The 19466-nt window shown below is 37.9% G+C and overlaps 2 protein-coding genes across 4 annotated transcripts in view; both read right to left on the reverse strand.

Moving 5' to 3' along the window:
* slc37a2 (solute carrier family 37 member 2) overlaps positions 1–14431 on the reverse strand; it is a 19110-nt gene extending 4679 nt beyond the window's left edge. Inside the window, exons 1-12 of the mRNA XM_005748336.1 lie at positions 13930–14431; positions 11446–11527; positions 10454–10544; positions 8799–8877; positions 8571–8706; positions 6540–6616; positions 4143–4309; positions 4008–4045; positions 3770–3931; positions 1965–2055; positions 1794–1856; positions 524–609 (exon numbers count right to left, since the gene is read on the reverse strand). Coding sequence (XP_005748393.1) covers positions 524–609; positions 1794–1856; positions 1965–2055; positions 3770–3931; positions 4008–4045; positions 4143–4309; positions 6540–6616; positions 8571–8706; positions 8799–8877; positions 10454–10544; positions 11446–11527; positions 13930–13994 — 1137 coding nt within the window. The 5' untranslated portion in view covers positions 13995–14431. The remainder of the gene's footprint in view (positions 1–523; positions 610–1793; positions 1857–1964; positions 2056–3769; positions 3932–4007; positions 4046–4142; positions 4310–6539; positions 6617–8570; positions 8707–8798; positions 8878–10453; positions 10545–11445; positions 11528–13929) is intronic.
* A 1945-nt stretch (positions 14432–16376) lies between these two features.
* ccdc15 (coiled-coil domain containing 15) overlaps positions 16377–19466 on the reverse strand; it is an 8223-nt gene continuing 5133 nt past the window's right edge. For all 3 annotated transcript variants that reach the window (XM_005748339.1, XM_005748338.1, XM_005748337.1), the window contains 5 exons: positions 18176–18283; positions 17991–18094; positions 17500–17694; positions 16708–16856; positions 16377–16628 (listed from right to left, as the gene is read on the reverse strand). In XM_005748339.1, coding sequence (XP_005748396.1) covers positions 16579–16628; positions 16708–16856; positions 17500–17694; positions 17991–18094; positions 18176–18283 — 606 coding nt within the window. In that variant the 3' untranslated portion in view covers positions 16377–16578. The remainder of the gene's footprint in view (positions 16629–16707; positions 16857–17499; positions 17695–17990; positions 18095–18175; positions 18284–19466) is intronic.

The following is a 19466-nucleotide window of genomic DNA, read 5'->3' on the forward strand; positions in this document are numbered from 1 at the left end:
AAAAACTTGAACTTTCTGAAAACTTATTTGAACTTTTTACACTTGTTTTTAACAACTTCAAACAGTTTCTTGAACATAAGAATGAGCTCACTGTGCTCAAATAGCCTCCACAGTGACCAGATCTCAATCCAATCGAGCACCTTTGGGATATGGTGGAACGGGAGAGTCACATCCTACAGAAACTGTGTGAGGCTGTCGTCTCAATATGGACCTAAATCTCAGATGAGTGTTTCCAGCACCTTGTTCAATCGATGCCATGAAGAATTAATGCAGTTCTAGAGGTAAAAGAGGGTCCAACCCAATACTAGCAAGATGCATTTAATAAATTTGAGGTTTTTTACCCATGATGAAGGCTTGTATGCAGAAGCCTCTAACCATGGCAAGTGTTAGTTATTTAAATGAAAGTGTTGTAGACCTCTTGGATTTTTAAAAATCAAGTTTACACCAGCCACCCTCCCACTCCCCGTCCATTTTCACTGCTCCACAATCGTATTATTAATCTAATGTAAGAGGTGACACTCACCATGGGGGCAGCAACAACCAGCATGACGCAGCACGTCGACGCCCTCCCCCCAGTGTAGTCAGACACAAGGCCCGCCAAGATGCCTCCTGCAGACACAAAGACAGTTCAGTCAAGTTTTTCCTTCTTCCCACAAATATTTTCAGAGTTAGTCTCTTGAACTATACGGGCGGGTTGAAAATTTGAAACCTTTTAATTTGTCTTATTTTTTCCACAATTGTTGAACCCCCATAACTGCTTAAGAGCAGGAGATACCTGCATGAAATGTTCACAGCTGAAAAACTTCACATCTACCTCACCGTCACCACCCACTCAAACCTCACAACCTGAAATCTTGCCTAAATTCAGAATCCTTTTGTTCTATCGCTATCACTGAGCATGGATATTATGCGATATATTATACTTTGAATAGTAAAAACTGCACAAATTTAAAGGTTAATTCAAGGTTATTTAAAGGTTAAAAGTTAAGATTTTGACTGCATAAAATTGGGAGATTTTAATATTAAGAATTCATTAAAAACAAGTGTTCAAAAAAGTTTTTAGTTTTAATTTTAAAGATCTTTGTTTCTACAGAAGACTAAGATATCACTACTTATAATTGTTTATAATTCGTTTAATATAACTATATATGTATTATATATTTATTATATTTTTACTTACTGCATAGTTTTCACCTTTGTATATTTCACTTGTATTTATCCCCCGTTACAGCTGTTGTTGTTTGTACTCAGAGTTTGGTCTTCAGGTCTCCCTCATGTTTCCCTGTACCATATCTGACCATCTGTCTCTGTGTTAGGTATCCCTGTCTCGCTTTTTCCTGTATTATTTTCGTAACCTTTGTCTCATGTGTTTAACATTCAGTTTTCCTTTCCTAGTCTTGTATCCCAGATTTGTACCAGCTGTGTTCCCAGGTGTTTCTGATCTTCCTTATTATCTTGTGTTTATTTATAACCCCAGTTCTCCCTTTGCCCTTCCTCATGTCGTTCCTCAATGCTCTGCACCGCCTTCTCCTGTGTTTCATGATATTTCTGATATTTTGGTTTCCTATTGTGCAAACATTTTTACTTTCAGCATTCCTTTAGGGTTACAGGAATAAAGCTAAAGTCTTGAGTTTATTTTCTGCATTTGGGTCTAAATCCCGCCTGTCACACAGCCGTATGTGACACAGTCACACTGCAGTGATGCATTTTTGCATCATGTTCTGCATCTTTATTTCTGACAAAAACTGAACTGACTGAGTGATTTTACAAATCAAACAAGACTCAAAGCTTACCCAAGATTCCTCCGACATCAAATAATGTCGACATATCTCCTGCTTCTTTTGCCTCAAAATGTGCTAAAAAACAAAAACAAAACAAATGCATTAACTCTAAAAACTGCTTTAAATCACATGAACTGATCATTAGGTTATCTTAATAGTAAAATGATGTGTGTAAATACTGACCAACATTTGAGATGTAGAGAGGAAGCCAGTAGAGGAAGGTGTAGCTGACCAGTTTGGCGAAAAGCAGACAGAGCGAGAACTCCACCACGCCCTGAGAGACAAAAAAAACATGAAAAAACCCCAGAAGCAACTTAAAGTGTCTGTCATCCTGTAATTCACCGTTAGCCATCAGAGAAGTGCAACACAGGTGGAAATCAAACACCCTCCCCTTCTGATACAATGACAGGAGCAGAGTTGCGTGTCAAATCCATGCACGGTTTTCAAAACAGCTCTGACTCTTTCTCATGAACCCACAGTGAGGACATCGCTTAATTCCAGTTTATTCAAAGTCAATGGGAAATGACTGTGAGTCACCTCATGGGTTCTGAATTTCTTAGACCTTCTCACTTGCATGGGCCTTTCCCCATGCATAGAATAATTTGAGGTGATTAAAAAAAAAAAAACCTTTTTTTAAGTGCACATATGATTGCATATGGTTTCTCCTAGTTCCCTAGGAGATATACATGAACACAGGTACCTATAATGTATTTAATGTGTATCCATGTATCTATGCTTAACTCATTCACTGCTCAGGACCTGTTCATGCAAACCTGTCTTCATACCACTGATGAATAGCTGATCACAAAGAAAGAGGTGACTCATAGAAACAGTTTAACAGTAACAAACAGCAGAAATTCACCATGTTATCAATAATAATAAAACCCACTGGTAGTGTTTGTTAACCAGGCATACTGAAGAGTGGAAAAGAGTTATAACTCGTTTTTGATCAGGACTATTTGCACTGGCTAAATTTATAGAGTTGTAGTTAAACTGCAACTTTATAACTCTTATTTTGTCTTATTTTTCCTAACATATACTCACGTAAATTCCTAATCATTATCTTTGATTCACATTTAACGTTATTCCAACAGAATCATTGCTGTTTCCAGCAGAAACCTCCAGGAAGGCGGGTCTTTGTGACAGGCATATTTATGGGAAAGTAATTGTTTCTCATAAGGTTCTTCCTAAAGTCATAATAAACACTGACTGGAAAAATCAACTGTTTCTTTGACAGTTGAAGAAAAAAAAATGAAAAAGCGTTAAGTGCCCCCAGGCGACTTCTGCAGCGCTCTCCGTGCTGTCTGGCGGATAAGTTGCTCGCTGCTGATTGGTTGGAGTAAAAAAAAAAAAGAAAAAGAAAAGAAGAGATAATCGCTTAACAGCAAAAACAATCATCATCACGGGAGTGATCAAGTCAAAGTGAGTGAAGTAAAGGTGATAATAAGTGACGCATGAATTGGTCTCTAATTGTTGTGTCAAATGTGTCTTATTTGTTACTAGGCAACAGTCTCATTATCAGCAAAGTAAACATAACAATGAGATTAAACGACCAGTCACTGTCCCTCCCATCTTTAACAGGATAAACACACAGAGCCGTTTTCACAGGAGCCGCGTGGGTTTGTGACTTTCGAAGAAACAAAAGTCTCGTTAACAACATTAATAACGGCTCCTTTTCATTTAAGTGACCAGTTAAGACAGACAGCTGTGACAAAAACAGTCTGACAACCTCAACTTTAATAATATAAATATAAAAACAATTTGTGAATATTTTTCATTGTTAAAGAAACTTTAAAATAGTTTTTATAACGTTTGTTTGGAGTGATATTTTTAATTAGCCACTAGGTGGTGCCAAAGTTAGCAATTTTCAACCCTTGAGTTAAACTCAGCGTGATGGGAAAATTTTACTGTAAAATATGGCACAAATATCTGCACATTCAAAGCCAATCAATCACATTTCTGTGATTAAAGGTGCCATTTCCACTCACAGGTATGCGCAGCGCTCCAAAGAAGCTGATGGCCTCGCTGTGCTCCTCAACAATCACGTCTGGCTCAGTGGAGACGGCTCCATTGATGGATGGATCAACAATGGCTGAGTCCCGCAAGAGAGGCGCCGTCTCACCACCCTCCTGACTCCTCTCCTGACCACTCTGACACACAAATAAACAGCTCAAGCAGACTTTTTCATGGAAAGAGGGGAAAGGATGCGTTGCTTTTGTAACTTACATGATGCTGAGGAGATGAGCAGTTCACGTCTTCAGGTTCTGAAAAGAGAACGGACGAAATGGGATGGGAGACATTAATTCTTAAAGCTCACTTTGGGGAAGTATTTTGGATTTTGTCTGACAAACGAAAACTCACTCTCAACCAGGAAGAAGAAGCACAGGACCCCAGTGCAGGCGATGATGATTCCGGGGACGATGAAGGATAATCCCCAGGCCGTGGAGACGAAGACTCCCGCAATGAGGGAGCCCAGGATGTTTCCCACTGAGGTGTGGGAGTTCCACACACCCATGATGAAGCCACGCCTGGCAATCAAAACAGAGAAGGTCACGAGAAGTTCTCCTGCTGAAAGTCAGTTTTACAAAATGGATTCATGAATGCTGAGCTGGAGTCTTGAAGCTTGTCAGCATGCCTTTATGTTGTTTTATGCACTGAAGACATTTGGAGAAGTAAAAAGTAGGCAAGAACTTAATTAGGGCTCTGGTGCATTAAAACAGAGATCACTACTGGGGTTTAAATGGGGCCTACTATGCTTTGCTTCTGTTATACATGTAAACAATGTGGCAAATGTATAAGTAATGTCTGCGAGCCACAAATTAAGGCCTAAAACTGTCATGTGTGTGTCAGCTGTCACCGCTTTTGTGAGTGGAAGGCCAGTAAAAACACACATTTATAAACGTTATGAAATTAAAAAGGGAGAAAAGAAAGAGTTTTATCTGTTTCCTGTTTCTCTAGAACTATCAGACACTGTGCAGGGTCTTGGATAAAGCCATCAGGGTGTTTTCCAGGTTTGTGTGTGCTTTTTTTTGGTTGACCTTGTTGCCTTTTTATCTGAGAGAGCGTGTGTGCTGTGATGATTCACAATCATTTCTTGTGCTCGCTGATACTCTGAATCCAGGAGCACAAGAGATTTGCAGGACCCAGACAATGGTTAACATATCTTAGCATGACCACTGGGAGGCAGGAAAACAGGCTTAGCCAGATTACAAATGTACATATGAATGAACAAGCTGATTGTTTAACTGACTAATAAGCATGATGTCCATTTTCTCTCACGTTTTGATTAAGGTAAAAAAAAAAAAAACTTAAAATGTTTGTTGATATGGCCAGAAAAAACCTGGTGAAATTGACATTTGGTGAACTTTGCAGGATTTTTGTGCTAGAGTATTCAATATCCAGTTCTGAAACATGATGTATGTCATTCTCATGCACCGCCTGTGCAGGACTTCCAGATGCAGCGGTTCACACAGGTTATCTCTCCACTCCAGATCTGTCAATCTGCTAAATTAGTTCCAACTGACATGTCTGCCTGAAACTTCATATTGAGATTTTCTTTGGAGTAAAAAAATCATTATGGTCGATACAAAGCTGCAGAGGTGCCTCTACTTGTAAGCTGAGGGGAGTCATTGAGAAATTAATACAATGACAGTAAAATGATGAGTTTCAATTCTCAAATATGGTGATTTTTCGACAAGTTTACTCTGTCAAAATCCTCGTATTTGAGTTGAGTGACAGGTTAGGGATCAGTTTTGTGTTAAAAAGCAGTCATCTGCCAGAAACTGATAACAGATGTTTTTGTTTTTTATGTCCATAAATATCCAGGTTTATATTGTTAAATAGTTTGTAGTCAACCTGTAGCATGTAGCCACGTTACATGGGAAAAATGTCTCAAGCTAAAGCTATCCACAGTTCAGCCAGCCACAAGCCGGGAGCCTCAGTATGAGCAAAGATCAAAGCAGTGACAAGCAAAATTATGGAGATGAATGAAAAAGAGAACAGTCCTGTTATCTGTTGAAGTTAAAATTTCATATGTAAGTGCCTCATATTTACTCCTGATGCTTTTCTTTATCATATAAATATGTTGCACCTGACATATGATTACATATGTCAGGTAAAGGCAGGTTTACAGCAATTCCCCTAACACAAAGACTCCAGCAAACTTATGACAGCTTTTGCACACCTAAGTCACATAAAGGCTTATTTTGAACTGGACACCGTGTTCAGACTCAAAGATATCAATAGTTTTGCACTCAGAATTGATGAGGAGTTAATAAGGGAACTGCTCGAGAATCCAACCTAAAAGCGGAACTGATAATGGCAGTCAATTAGATCTTGTCAATACTCATCACCTATGTACACATGCAATCTTCTTTTTAGTGTAACCTAACTTCTTTGACTGGCTGAGGTGGACATAATCAATAGCAGCAGTGAAAACACTGACAGACATGTGACTGTTACTATAAATATTGTTCTTTTTTCTGTTCCCTGCCCCTTTCTTTAGTGTATTTTTAGAGCCAATTATATATTCTTAAAATGTCTGTCTGCTTGCTGTGCTTGTAGTTCTACTTCAGTGAGAACCAGTTGTTCAGGCTCATAACTTTAATTTATGATGTGAGTGTCGTCTGACCTACAACCAAGCCTGGTTTGACAATGTGCTTGTGTTTCATTCTGCTGCCATCAAAAAAAGAAAGAAAAAAGAAGGGAAAAAAGCAATTTCTAATGCACATTCAGCATGAATTCTCCCCCACTACTTACTTCCCCTTTCCAAACCAGTTGCCAACACAAGCCACCACTGCTGGCCAACCGGTGGTCTGCACCAGCCCGTTCATGACCTGCAGAATGAAACAGAAAAAGAACCTGGACTGTGTTAACGTTCTTCGTGAAACCCTGTAAACTCTGCATGAAGAGGAAAAGAAGAAGAGATCAACGAACATAGATTCTCAACATTCCTACACCAAACTGATATAAGCAAAGCTCTGCATGTGCAGTCATGTGATGCAGCTGCGAGTCATGTGATAAGTGAGATCTAAGAGTGACTAAGCCACCATGTGCTCTGTGCACGTTCAAGTGGAAAAGCTGCTAAGAGAGCTCTGCACTGACCTGCCTGTAAGAGATGCTCAATATCCATACCTAAAGTGCACATGTTAACAGGTTAAAATAAACAGGATCATAAATGAAATAAATACTGTTGACCCAGTTTTTTTAAATACTTCCGGTCACAGATTTCAATTTCTCTATTGCCATAGACACCTTTTTTTTTCTTACAAACTCAATTCAATTCAATTTTGAGGTAAAGACCTTAAAATAAACTCATTGTCCATTTATTGAATGGATCCTATTTTTATTAAAAATTAACTTTATTAATTTTAACTTTATTTATTGATTAACTTTCCATGCTTTCCTGAGAAGTGCTGATGGAATTTGACTGCTGGTCATGTGACACGTGTGAAGCTCATGTGATACTTGAGAGGTGTAAAACAATACTGCAATTTGGCAACTGCACAAAGGTCAGAAAAATTAAATAAATAAATATTTTCCTGCATTTATAGGCGGACAAACTCATGACAAAGATAAGGGTGTGCAGCTTTTCTGCTTTTTATATATATATAAATCAAATATCTCCAGGTTTTTTTAAGCTCAGGTTTTAATTTAAAGACTTAAAAAACAGAATAAATAGTCTCATTACTGGCATCCCTAATTTATGGGAAGGCAACTAGCCTAAGCTGTGGCTGAAGCTAATTTTTTCACTTGTTTCTGAGCTAATCCAACCTATTGGCGTGTTATTATTAGTGGTCAAAAGGCGTGAAAAAAGCCCTGAAGTGAAATAACACTTTTCTGACAGCGCCTGTGTTTAAGACGAGGCACTGAGTGAGAGAAAACATTTCTACAGACCTCAGCGATCAGTAAAACCTGAGGTCAGCAAGAGACAGCTCATCTGATCACTGCACTTCCCTTATTTTTTCCACCTAATGCAGTTTTTTTTGTATGCTGCAGTTGTTCCCGAAATGGACACAATTTTGTTTATAGCAAATCAAAGTTTCCTCATTCTCAGCAGAGAAAGAGATTCAAAGACAATCCGTTTAGAAATGTAAACAAAAGGCTTGTGCAACATAAGATAAAAGGATGCAAATCTACTTTCTCTCTTAGACTAATACAACAGCTAAACTTTACTTTATGTCACAAATTGAACTGTAAACACAGTGTATTTATGCAGCATCTCCATCTGGGTTTGTGTCTCTGAAGGAGCACTGAGAGCTGATAGCTCCAGGGAAGTTCTCCACGGTCACTGCAGCTGGCTGCTGTTCAGTAAAGATGAAGTTAAATCGTGTAAAACCGCACTTTGCTTTTCATTTGTGTCCAAGTGTTAGATTAATCAGCTTCAAAGAGAGTCTATAATTTCAGTTTAGTTCAGTCAGGGCAGGCTCAGTGTTTTAACTGCTCAGTCAGGTGAGAGCAAAAAGTCAAACTCACTCCTTTAATTTTTTAAATCAAGAAAGTGTCAAAATGTTTCTACACTCTCTTCCCCTGTTTTTGTCTAATAGTGGATTTTTAACATTAAAACAATTACAGGACATTTACCGATTTACTTTCTCAACCGTGTGGCTAACGAAACCACCACTTTCATGCTAGCAACCTAAATCAGCTAATGTGTGGCTGATGAGCTCACATTTCAGCTCTTATTTATAAATGATATCACAGTCATATGCCCCACAATTGAAATAATGAAACAGAACAGGATACATGAATCAGAAAGTAAATTAAAGGTTTGTGGATTTGTTTCTTTACCTGGACGAAGGCGTAGTACCCCAGTGAGTGGATGTTCCAGTAGAAGCCGAGGCCAAACAGACATGTGAACAACCCACTCATCAACATCCCAACACTCAGGTAGTACCGCAGAGGGAGACGCTCACCAAATATCCCACTGAGAACATGAGAGATGATTATTATTCAGTGCAGCACATGCCCTCTCAGACAAAAACACAACAAGGTCAGCCAAAAACAGCAAATACAAACCTGAAAAACATCCCGATGGCATAAGCAACCAGAAAGCAGTTATCCAAGACCCCAAACAGTGTCTGATAGTTGTCCTGGTCTTTAACAAGAAAACAGAGAAAACTGTTACTTTTCTCCGCATCGGCGCGTATAATTTTGTGAGGTCTTCGTCAATTAGTACGGCTCACACACACAAAAAACTTCAGCAGAGTTCTGGACCTGTTAATCTCATTCCCAGCTCCTCATTGTATTCCTGTCATCAATAAAATAATTCTTGTTTATCTTACTACCACATCCCTATGCTACAATGTTGTTTGGTCAGTGAACCTAGTCTGTTGTTAGGTTGTTGCTAAACAACATCATAATATATGCCTAATTAATATTATTAATAGCTCTTCTATCTTTAGCGGCCCCCTTTTTGTCAACTTTCTTCTGATTGGTTTATTTGCAAAAAACATGTTTTGAATGAACTGATGGGTGGGACGTCTGTGAACACAGAGTTGTCTGGCTCTCTGGTCTGACCATATGATGGACTATTAACCTATTACAGGCTCTCACACGATCACAGCTGGACTAGATTCAAGCTGAAAACTTAACCCCAGACTTAAAGTTGCTTGACAAAGAGGAAGGAATGATAGTAGGACCCTTTTAATATAATCCCTGTAATTTAGTTGCTTTCAAACTTGCCAGAAAAGTAACCACAGAGCACAGGAACTATGACAAGTGCAACTGGTGGTAATTCTCTGTTGTAGAAGATGTAATTGTATCTATCTTATAGCCAGTATTCTTCCAGTGCAGCTTCAAACACTTATCTCTTTTCTGCGTTTCTGTAACATTAACTAAAAGTTAAATATTTATCAGCAGCAGGTCTCACATGATCAGCTCAGTTTCACAGCAGCTCACAAGCACAAACACAAACAACAACCTTGGCCACGACAGTGCAGCCTCTATGGATTTAGAGCACTAAGCTTAACTCTCCACCAGACTTTTCCCCAAAAAGTTCCAGGTACTGCAGATTTCATCTATTAACCTCAACTTCTGGCCACAGTGTAGCTGTGTATGTGGTTTAAATGACCTATAATACTAATGCCAACAAGTAAAGACAACTATACATGAGTCAACAGCAGCTGGTGGACTTTAACCAAAAACTCTAATATAAAAAAAATATAAAAACACAAATATAAAACCAGAGCAAAACCACCAGTTCATTTTATAGTATCTCATAGTGGCTGATTTTAAAGTTTTCATCATAAAATGATCTAGCAAAGGTGTAAAATTTACTTGAACACCTCTATAATGTGGCCTCCAGTCTCAGAGAAAATCTACACCCACACTACAAACTATTTAGTTATCAGTGTACAGCATGTCCTTCGCAGTAGGTAATCATGCATCAACATACTTGGAATTTCTGGGGTACTACAGACGACAAACAAAGTCTCCCTTTTCCTTGTTTTTTTTTGAGTTTCAGAGCTTCAAGAAGCTGCTTCACCACAGCAGCTCCTCCTATCCATGCATACGCCACTTTTTCCACTGCAAACACCTAACCAACTGATAAATCATGTGTAGTAATAATTTGGTACACTGAAACTTTCTGAGAGCTGCAATTGTCCAAAATCTCATCTACTAGAAGTTGTGTTTCCAAAGTGAGCATTAATGACAGCAATTAAAGGACTTACCAAAGGGTGGCCAATCACACCAGGTAACATTATTGGTTATATTAATGTCTTTTGGCTGAATGACGTTGGAGCAGTTTCTGTGCAGTTCACTCTGAGTGCGAGAGAAGAACGTGGAAAGAAACCAATTGAAATGACTAAAACAGTAGTTGACACAAGCAAATGAAGAGCCAAAGATTTAAAAAAAATTATCCTCTATAGGTGTATAAATGTATAAAGATACAGTATAAGAATATGCCAGGATACCACTATTACCACAAACAACACACTGCAGCTCTCAGGGTGAAAGGATCACAGCCTATGATTGTTTTATGACCACTTCATGAATACTTTGTATTTAAACAATGAGGGGCTTTTACAGCATTTGACTTTAAAAGCCTTCATTTGTAGACCATTTCTGTGTCATGCAAACACTTTCAATTGTTGCTTGACTATCTTTGATTGAAACAACAGCTCATGAAAGAAGACATATATGGTACAGGAAATTAGCCGTTAGCTTTACGTTCCAGTTCAACAGGACTTACAGGCAAAACAGGCAATGGTAATCCTTTCACCTGAGTATCACATGATAGATGTTTAAGAAAATCCCTTTAGCATATTCAGCAGACGTCCTTTAGAGCCGTTTGCTTTTCTACCAGCTTTTGTGCTTCGGCTGTTAATTTCTATGAATTTGTAAAGACACGAATACCTTTAATTGTGGCTGTGTCTGAGTTATATGTAGATAAAGTTATTTTCTTAAAAGAGCTTATCTTCTGTTGTCTCCCTGATCTTGTGACAAGCTAAAGATTGAATGTTAGAAATTAGATTTAATCAATATATCTGTAAGGAGATAACAAATGGCCTGAGTGAGCAGTGTTAAGGTAAAGATTTTATCCATTTTTGAGGGTAAAAAGTACAAGATAAGAGAGACATGTTCTGTCCTTCTGGAGAGCATTTGATCCTGCAAAAACACTGTTAATAGTGTTCATAAAAAGAAATTCAACTGTTCCAGTCACCTTAACGATGCTGATAGGTTTCCGTGACAAGTGATAGGCTGTGTAGAACAGGAAGGTGAGGATGAGAATAAAACCACGATACCTGCAAAAACAGACACATTAGAACCAAAATCATTTAAAAATGACAATCAAATTATCTTTATTATTCAAAATATCAAAACAGAATAATAAAAATAAACCTACAAAGAGAATAACTAAGGTATGCTTATTAATCATGCAGTGACATCAATTAAAATGCCTCCAGCACAAACACATGACACAAAACAGTAAAACTTTCCACTGACGTAGAAATATTTGTTTGGGTAACAAACTCACAGATCAGCTGTTTTCATGCTGGCTAAACAACACAAGTTAATAGGTGGAAAAAGTATTCTCAGTGCTCACATTATACTTGGAGTGTAAGGTGTTAATTTGAGATGCAAGAGTGTTAAATAATTCAAAGCCTACTTTTATTTGGTTTATGACCCTTGAAAGTTTATCTGTCTGTTTATCTTTTCAAAAAGAATGTGAACCTAAAGTTCTTTTAGTCCAGTGATTTCACCTAAATTGTTTGGAATTTGAGAGATACAGTACGAAGGTGTGTTTAAAGAATCAGGAATCAGGACAAACACAAATAAGACGCACATTTGTCTGAATTGATCAACTTTATGGTGAAGACTGTGCATAAAAAATGCTTTCAGAAGGTGGTAAACAAACATAAACACTAACTATCATCATCATTGTTTATGAAACATTCGGTTTTGTCTTATTATCATCATTTGATTATTTAGTTTGATCTTTGTTTTTGGAGAAATTTATACTATGCTGTACATTCAGGTCATTGAATGGTTTTCATATTCCGGCGTTATTATCATGGCAAACCACTGCAAGAGTGTTCCAAGCAGATATGGCGGGAGGAGTTAAGGACACATCCTTTGTTAATAACAAACTGAGTGTGAGACAAACATTTTGTTTGTCCAGCACAATGTGGGTCAATAATTCAATCATTTGCTTTAATAATTTCAATGTGACCTTCTCAAAGTATATGAAACTGAAATAAAGGGAAACTGAAGTTGAGTCACATGATACTCTTCCTACTCTCGTGTACTCTCCTTTCCTCAAACATTTTAAGAATTTAAAGATGGTTTTTTTCCAGTTGCTGGCTTTTCTTTTGGTGGGAATCCATCTATCAGACTGGTCCGACTCATTCTGAGCTACACAATCCTCATGAGACTCACTGATGAAAACTCTCTTCAAGATTCACCCAGTTAGTTTCAGTCTTTACTGCAGCCGCAGTTCCTTTTTTAGTTTTTTCATGGTATTCCATAAAATCTGTGCAATTTGTAACTTTTTGGTGGCTTGCAGTTTTCCAGTTTGGTAACCAGCAAAAACTGGTTACCTGCATTTACAAAACATACCTGAGGAGCCTGAGTTGTCTTAAGAAAAATTTGTATTTTCTATATTCAGTCAGATTTAGAAAAGCAGGAAATATAATGGAATGGCACTTTACTGACACTTTATTTGCTGAAAAATCTGGAGGTATAAATCCCTTTCGACAGTTTTCGGTTATTGCAAAATAATCCAGTGGTCGACACTGGAAACTGTGGCCGGCCACCTCTTAAAATGTCAATTTTTTTAGTGGAGTTTGGTGGGATTCTAGATTCGCACAGGGGAAACCAGACGTGCCGGTGTTGTCCCAAAAAGTGATTGTCTGCCAAAAAGTGATTTCCAATGTTTCTGTGTATTTTTTATGTGTAATATCTTTACGTATGTTCGTAAATAGACTTCGGTGAATAGGGTTTACAAATAGAGAATTAAAACAATATCTGTTTTTCAAGTATCTTTACAACTCTCTGCTATTGTACTTACATTATAACCAATCCGGTCCTTTATCCCCACTTAAAATATTTTTACAGAAATATTGTAATATTTGCTGCCATGTCTGCTGTCCTCTTGGCCAACTTACTCTTACAAAAGACATTTTTAATGTTAATGAGATTTTTTAACTGCATAAATAAAGGTTATATAAAAGTCACTGCCAAAAACTGATTGCGGCTTCTACCTTGTTACACGAATGTTGTTTGTGGCTCAAGATGACTTTATGTCATCCATGAGGGATGCATTTGACATATGTTTCACATATTATAGCCCAACAAGTTACTTATAGCAGTTTAAATACGAGCAATCAGTTTTTGGCAAATACCGGAAATCACTTTTTGGCAGACAATCACTTTTTGGCACAACACCCGGGTACAGAAAACCCGATGAAAACAAGAAGTAGTAATACGTTTATAACAGGAACTGAGACATTTAAAACAATAGCTGGTTACATGATAATGTCTCTGGATTTACTGGTCCCAGAACAGTTCACATTCTGACGGTTTATCGACTAGTTTGAGTCAATCATCTAACAGAGATATCAATCATTTAGCAGAGATAAGAAAGCAGCAATCTCCATTACAGGGCTGCGTGTGCGCCAAGAGGACAAAAAGAATGGAAACTTACCAACTATCCCGAGAAAAGTTGGTGATAAGTCTTATCCCAGGAGCCAGAGACGACTTCATTTTCATTGAATTATTTTAAATATTGTGAGAAACAAACTCTCAGTAGTGGGTCCCGGACATGTCTTCTTGGAAGCAGACGGATGTTGAGCAGGTACAGATGAATAAACGCAGAGAGCTGACTAACCCTGGATGAAAACAGAGGCTAACTTATGCAGTACCACAAATTAAAAAAAAGACATGTGTGCCTGCTAAAATAGAGGCTCACATGGGGTAGCTACGGGAGCTATAAAGCAGCTCCTGTTGGGAGGTACCCGCCGTCAATCTCCAGCAATGCTCCATAATGACCGGCTTTTATACTTCAAGTACGCAGTCAGAAGAGCCGGCCTGCCTCTTAAACGCTGTGATACAAGTGTAAGACACCGCTGCTATTAATACTCCAATGTTGGTTTGGTTTTCCATAAGATTTTCCAGCCTCCCCGCGACAGCCTGTCCACCAGCCCCTATGCATGCGCATATGCGTGACGTAACGCAGGCGATTCAAAGACCCTTGTTTTGTCTAAACGGGGTTGGACAGTGGGTGGGACTGCTCAAAGTGGAGGTTTTTCAATTTAAGTTAAAATGCAACAGAATTAAAAGTATCTGAAAAGCACGTGTTAGGCTCTTTAAAATGTTACACTTCAGATCAAAGTCCTTCTGACCACCTGGGTGCTCTGCAGGTATCCCCTCTGGGTACATGCCAGTGCAGTTATTTTAAAGAAATAAATAGCCTTGATTAAAGCCTTTATTATTAAATATTTTATTCATTGTATTATTAGTTTTTTATTAATTTAAATTAGTTTAAAGTTGGACATTAAAAACTAAAAGTATTGATCAAATTATTTAAAAAGAGGCGTAAAATATTCAAGTTTCGCTTCTTATTCCAATCGGTTCACAAGATGAAAATCAGTCCTGTTTTTAATCTTATAATTTAATCGTCAGCAAACAGTTAATGAGTAAATCAGTAAACTATGATATGCAATGTGTTGCCCAGCTCAGCATCTCCTCATTTAAATCTAAAATGTACATTCATTTAATTATTTGCACCTTGCATCTGGAACCCCGGGCGAGCAGAGGGAAATGGTTACAAAAAAATTGCCGTGGTCCTCTGAGTCTGATGACACAGACCGAGCGCTGGTATATTCTTCCCTGGACGTCCAGCGTTCGTGTCGCATACTAATTACGTCGCGGGACGCTCGGACGCGTTGCTATGACAACTACCCAACACATTGGAAGTTACTCCATTGTAATAAGGAAAATCAGTCCAGTCGTGGCGAAGGTGATCCGAGTCCGTACTAATGAAAAACATGTTAAAGCCTAACGGGACCTTATGGGCAACACTTTTCCAATCTTCTATCGATCATTTTTGGTTTGCCTGTTTTGTTGTAATTTCCTGAGATTGTGAGGGAATATCCTAGCAGATCAGCAGTTTCTAAAATATAAAGTTCAGCCAGTCAGGCATCAGCAACCATGCCATGTTAAGTCACTTAAATCACCTTTCTTCCCCATTCTGGTCCTCAATTTGAACTTAAGCAGGTTGTTCTGACCATGTCTACAAGCCCAAATACATTGAGCTGCTGCCATGTGATTGGAAAATTAAAGGATGTAACAAGCAACTGAATGGGTGACCTAACAAAAGGGCCAGTGAGTCTGATTTTTTGCCAGTGAATGAGCTACACAACTATGTAACTACAATGTAACAAAAATAACTGGAGCTGATGTTAAAAATAATAAAAGTGTAAATAACTATCACCATTTTAAAACATATAAATGTGCATCAGTCACAAAAATCATAAAAAGGAATACAATTTTTAAAAGCAGACCACACCATTTCACAATTTGTATTTACCACAGAAAGTGACATTTATTAAAAAAAAACAAACATAACAGAAGTGTTATTTGTTAAATGGAGTCCTAAAACAGGTCAACGTGACTCTTGACCCACACAACAAACAGCAAATCCTCACAAGGACATTTTCAAGTTTAGTTGCTTACTCAGCACATTAACTACCGTCATTAAAACTACACACACAGAGTAAGACACTGCACAAATTCCTTCATTACCAATAAATAAATCAAAGCAAATTTCTGTCGGCTTTAATAAGCAATAATTAAACAAAGGAAAAGAGTTCAAAAGGAAATTTTATACTCCATGTCATTCTTCACAACCAGCAGAATAAATATAGGAATCTGACTGTTCAGTGAAAACATGATCAGTTTTCCAAGTATTAAAATCAAAGATCTGGGGAAAGTGAAGATGATCCGATAATAACGCAACAGGCAAAGACAGGAGTCAAAGGCAAAGAGAAACATCATGTTTGTTATTGCTCATTTAGAAAACAATCTGTGCACCAAATCATCTTTAAAACATTGAGATATTTCAGAGTAAAAGCATCATTCTGGATTCCCTCCTTAGAGCTACGTGAAACGTATGATTTTATTTCTGGAAGACAACAATAAACTGAAACATATAAATCTCTTCTATTGTAGAGGCTCAACATGTCCTGGACTCCTCAGTGCTAAGCGAGAGCACTGATCTGAACGTAGGCTAGAAAACGTACACAAGATTTTCCAAAATCTGAGACCGGACCTTCAGGCAGACATCAGCTTCCTTTTACTGCAAATCCAAACTCGCCAATGCTGAATGTAGGGCCTGGGCATACACTGCAGAACAAAAAAATGTTTTCATGTAGTTGGATTGAAGCTCAGTAAGCAAGCAGATGGTTGCGTGTGAATTCCTCACCTTTGGGATTATTGTAGAAAACACAGTTGTTAGCGCAGGTGTCGGGGTGGGAGTCCCAGAACGAGGACGCACAGCAGCAGAGAGGAGGGAGCTCCAGTTTCACCTGAGACATTCGCTCCTTCATTTGAGCTCTCAGAGCTTCAATGAACCTGCAGAAATAATAAGGAGAGGTTCAGCTTCACAAAGCCATGCATACATTTTTTTAAACAGTGGTTTGTGAGGGTCATACTTACAAACAGGGGGTATCCCTTTTCCCATTTGTGTAACTGGGACTTAAAATGTGATCAATTTTATTATATATTTATTACTGAAGTCACAGCTACAGTCAAGATCATTTTATTTCTAACAACACAAAAACAATTAGAAAGTAAAATTTAACTCTTCACCCCATAGAGATGACTTCACATTCTCCCCTTCCCCTACTGATCACTTGTCAATATACAAAAATGTCTTGATTGATTATACACCACATCTCACTGGACCTGGAAATGGACCAGACTCTAGCCAGGAAGAGGCAGAAAACACTGATTGGGAGAAATAATATGAGACTCCAGATGAGTGGCAGAAAATGAAAATTAACCCTATAGACCCCCCGTCTCTCAAATAGGTTTGCAGCAGGTTTACATCTGTTATCCTATTGGAGGCTACAAAAGCCTTCAAAATCTAGCCTTAAATAAAAATCAAGTAGCACTCTCCAATGACTGCAAACAGACTTCCACATTTAAACATCAGTGGATTTTCCTGTTTTAATTGCATTAGGTATATTCAGTTGAGTCTCTCTTGCTTAATTACCTAGCAGCTACTTTGCCTTTCTCCTCTCTTTTCCTCCTCTGTAACTCCACAGCTCTCTCCTCCTCCTCAAGCTTTAGTCGCTCCAGAATGAGCAGCTCCCTCTCCTCCAGCTTCTGCTTGGCCTCTGCGAGCTGTTGAACTCTCTCCAGCTTCCTCTCCTCCTCCAGACGCATCTGTTCTTTCTCTGCTTTGATCCTTCAGTGAAGACAGGAACACACGAAAGGAGATTTTCACTGACAATAACATGTAATTTAAGTTTAAAGGAGGGTTTTTTTTTAATGACTTTGGATATCTATTGTATTCCAAGCAAGCTCACTGTTCAGCTAAGAAAACAAATGTTTTTATTTCCTCTACTGTGAAAATGTGTCATGTTAGAGAGATCTGCTGTTTGACACTTTATAGAGAGATCTCAGGATTTAGATTCACTTTAATGGAACACCCCAAACCACAAGAGGAAGCGATACAGCATGGTATGCCTGTCCTCTCTTCACCTTGCTGTCTGTTTCAGGTGCTTCCTGTGCTGCTTGTTCTCCTTCACTTGCTCTCTCTCGATGTTCATGGCCAGGCGGCGGTGCATCAGGAACTGAGACTGGCGCTGCAGAGACAAACACGCTGTCTGTGACGTCTGACATCAAACCAGTAAAGCCAAAGGTTTGTGCATGCTTCTGATTCCTACCTGTCTTTTCAGTTCTTCTTGGTCAGTCAGAGGCCAGATTCTGAAGCTGGATGTGAATCCCGAATCAGGTTGTGATTGTTCAGGATTCCACAGTGGACGTTCACTTCCCTGAAAAGCATACAAATAAAATAAAGACGAGTGAAGACTGATCTACTGACCCTCAGCCAAAGTAATGTATGTATGAAGGTGTTAAAAGCACATTATTATCAAAAAGTTGACAATCAAACAAACATTTCTTTTAATAAAAATAAAAATGTATTCCTCCAAAATATCAGTTTATAAGCATAAATAGATATTCAAATATTAAAAAATTGACTTTATATTATTGGTTAATGTTGACACATCCTATAAGAACTCATTTTAATAAGAGTTTCCTGCACATTCAATCTCTGATTTATCCTATTCTCTACTACAGAGCTACTTTGTTATATTTCCCTTTATTAATTAGATACTGTCATTTGTACAGTATTTATTGGATAATACTTCCCTTAAAAGCCAGGTTAGATTCCTTGACCAATCAAAAAGTAGTGCCTTATTACTTAATGCTATAACTTAGCATTAAGTAATAATGCTATTAGTTAATAATAAGTAATAATTACTAAATGAATAACATCTGTAAAGAAAAACGCCTCCAAAAAAGCAAAACTGTGCCAATCACAACATAAAAAAAGAAAAAGACACAAACATAATATACAAAAAAGCCTTTGAAGAACAAGCCTGAGATATCTGTAACCATTAGAGGTTACAGCTTTAAGAGACCTGACTCTATCTGAAAGACAGAGTCAAAAACATAGAGAGCAGCAACTTATTGACACCTAAATGTCTCTCAAGGAGGGGCTCAAAAATGTGGTGTTTGCCACCACATTTTCTCCTTTATCTTAACAGTTACAAAGAAGTATCAGTAAATATTGGCATATTTTATCTGGTGACCCTTCCACAGGTCATTTGTTCAATAATAAATCAATTTGTGCTAAAAACCTGAGAGAAATACTAGTCAGGGCTCATTGCCATAATTATTTATCCTTCTGCTTTTCTGCTGTACCAGGAGATAATCCCCCCATGTCTAAACTGGGAAGCTACGATGTAAGCGGATACCTTTTGTGCACAGATATTTGATATTGAATATATGTTTTTGTCATTTAGCTGCAGAATATTTATGGATTTTTTCAACATCTGTTAACTTTAGTGTTAACTTTCTGCCTACATATATTATATTTATATTTTTACACATTTATTTTTCCTATGTCTAGTGATTTTAACATCATAGATTATGTGTGTATATTGATATTGT

This window comes from Pundamilia nyererei, unplaced genomic scaffold, assembly GCF_000239375.1.
Source record: "Pundamilia nyererei isolate P.nyererei 1_Seehausen unplaced genomic scaffold, PunNye1.0 scaffold00219, whole genome shotgun sequence".
Lineage (NCBI taxonomy): Eukaryota > Metazoa > Chordata > Actinopteri > Cichliformes > Cichlidae > Pundamilia > Pundamilia nyererei.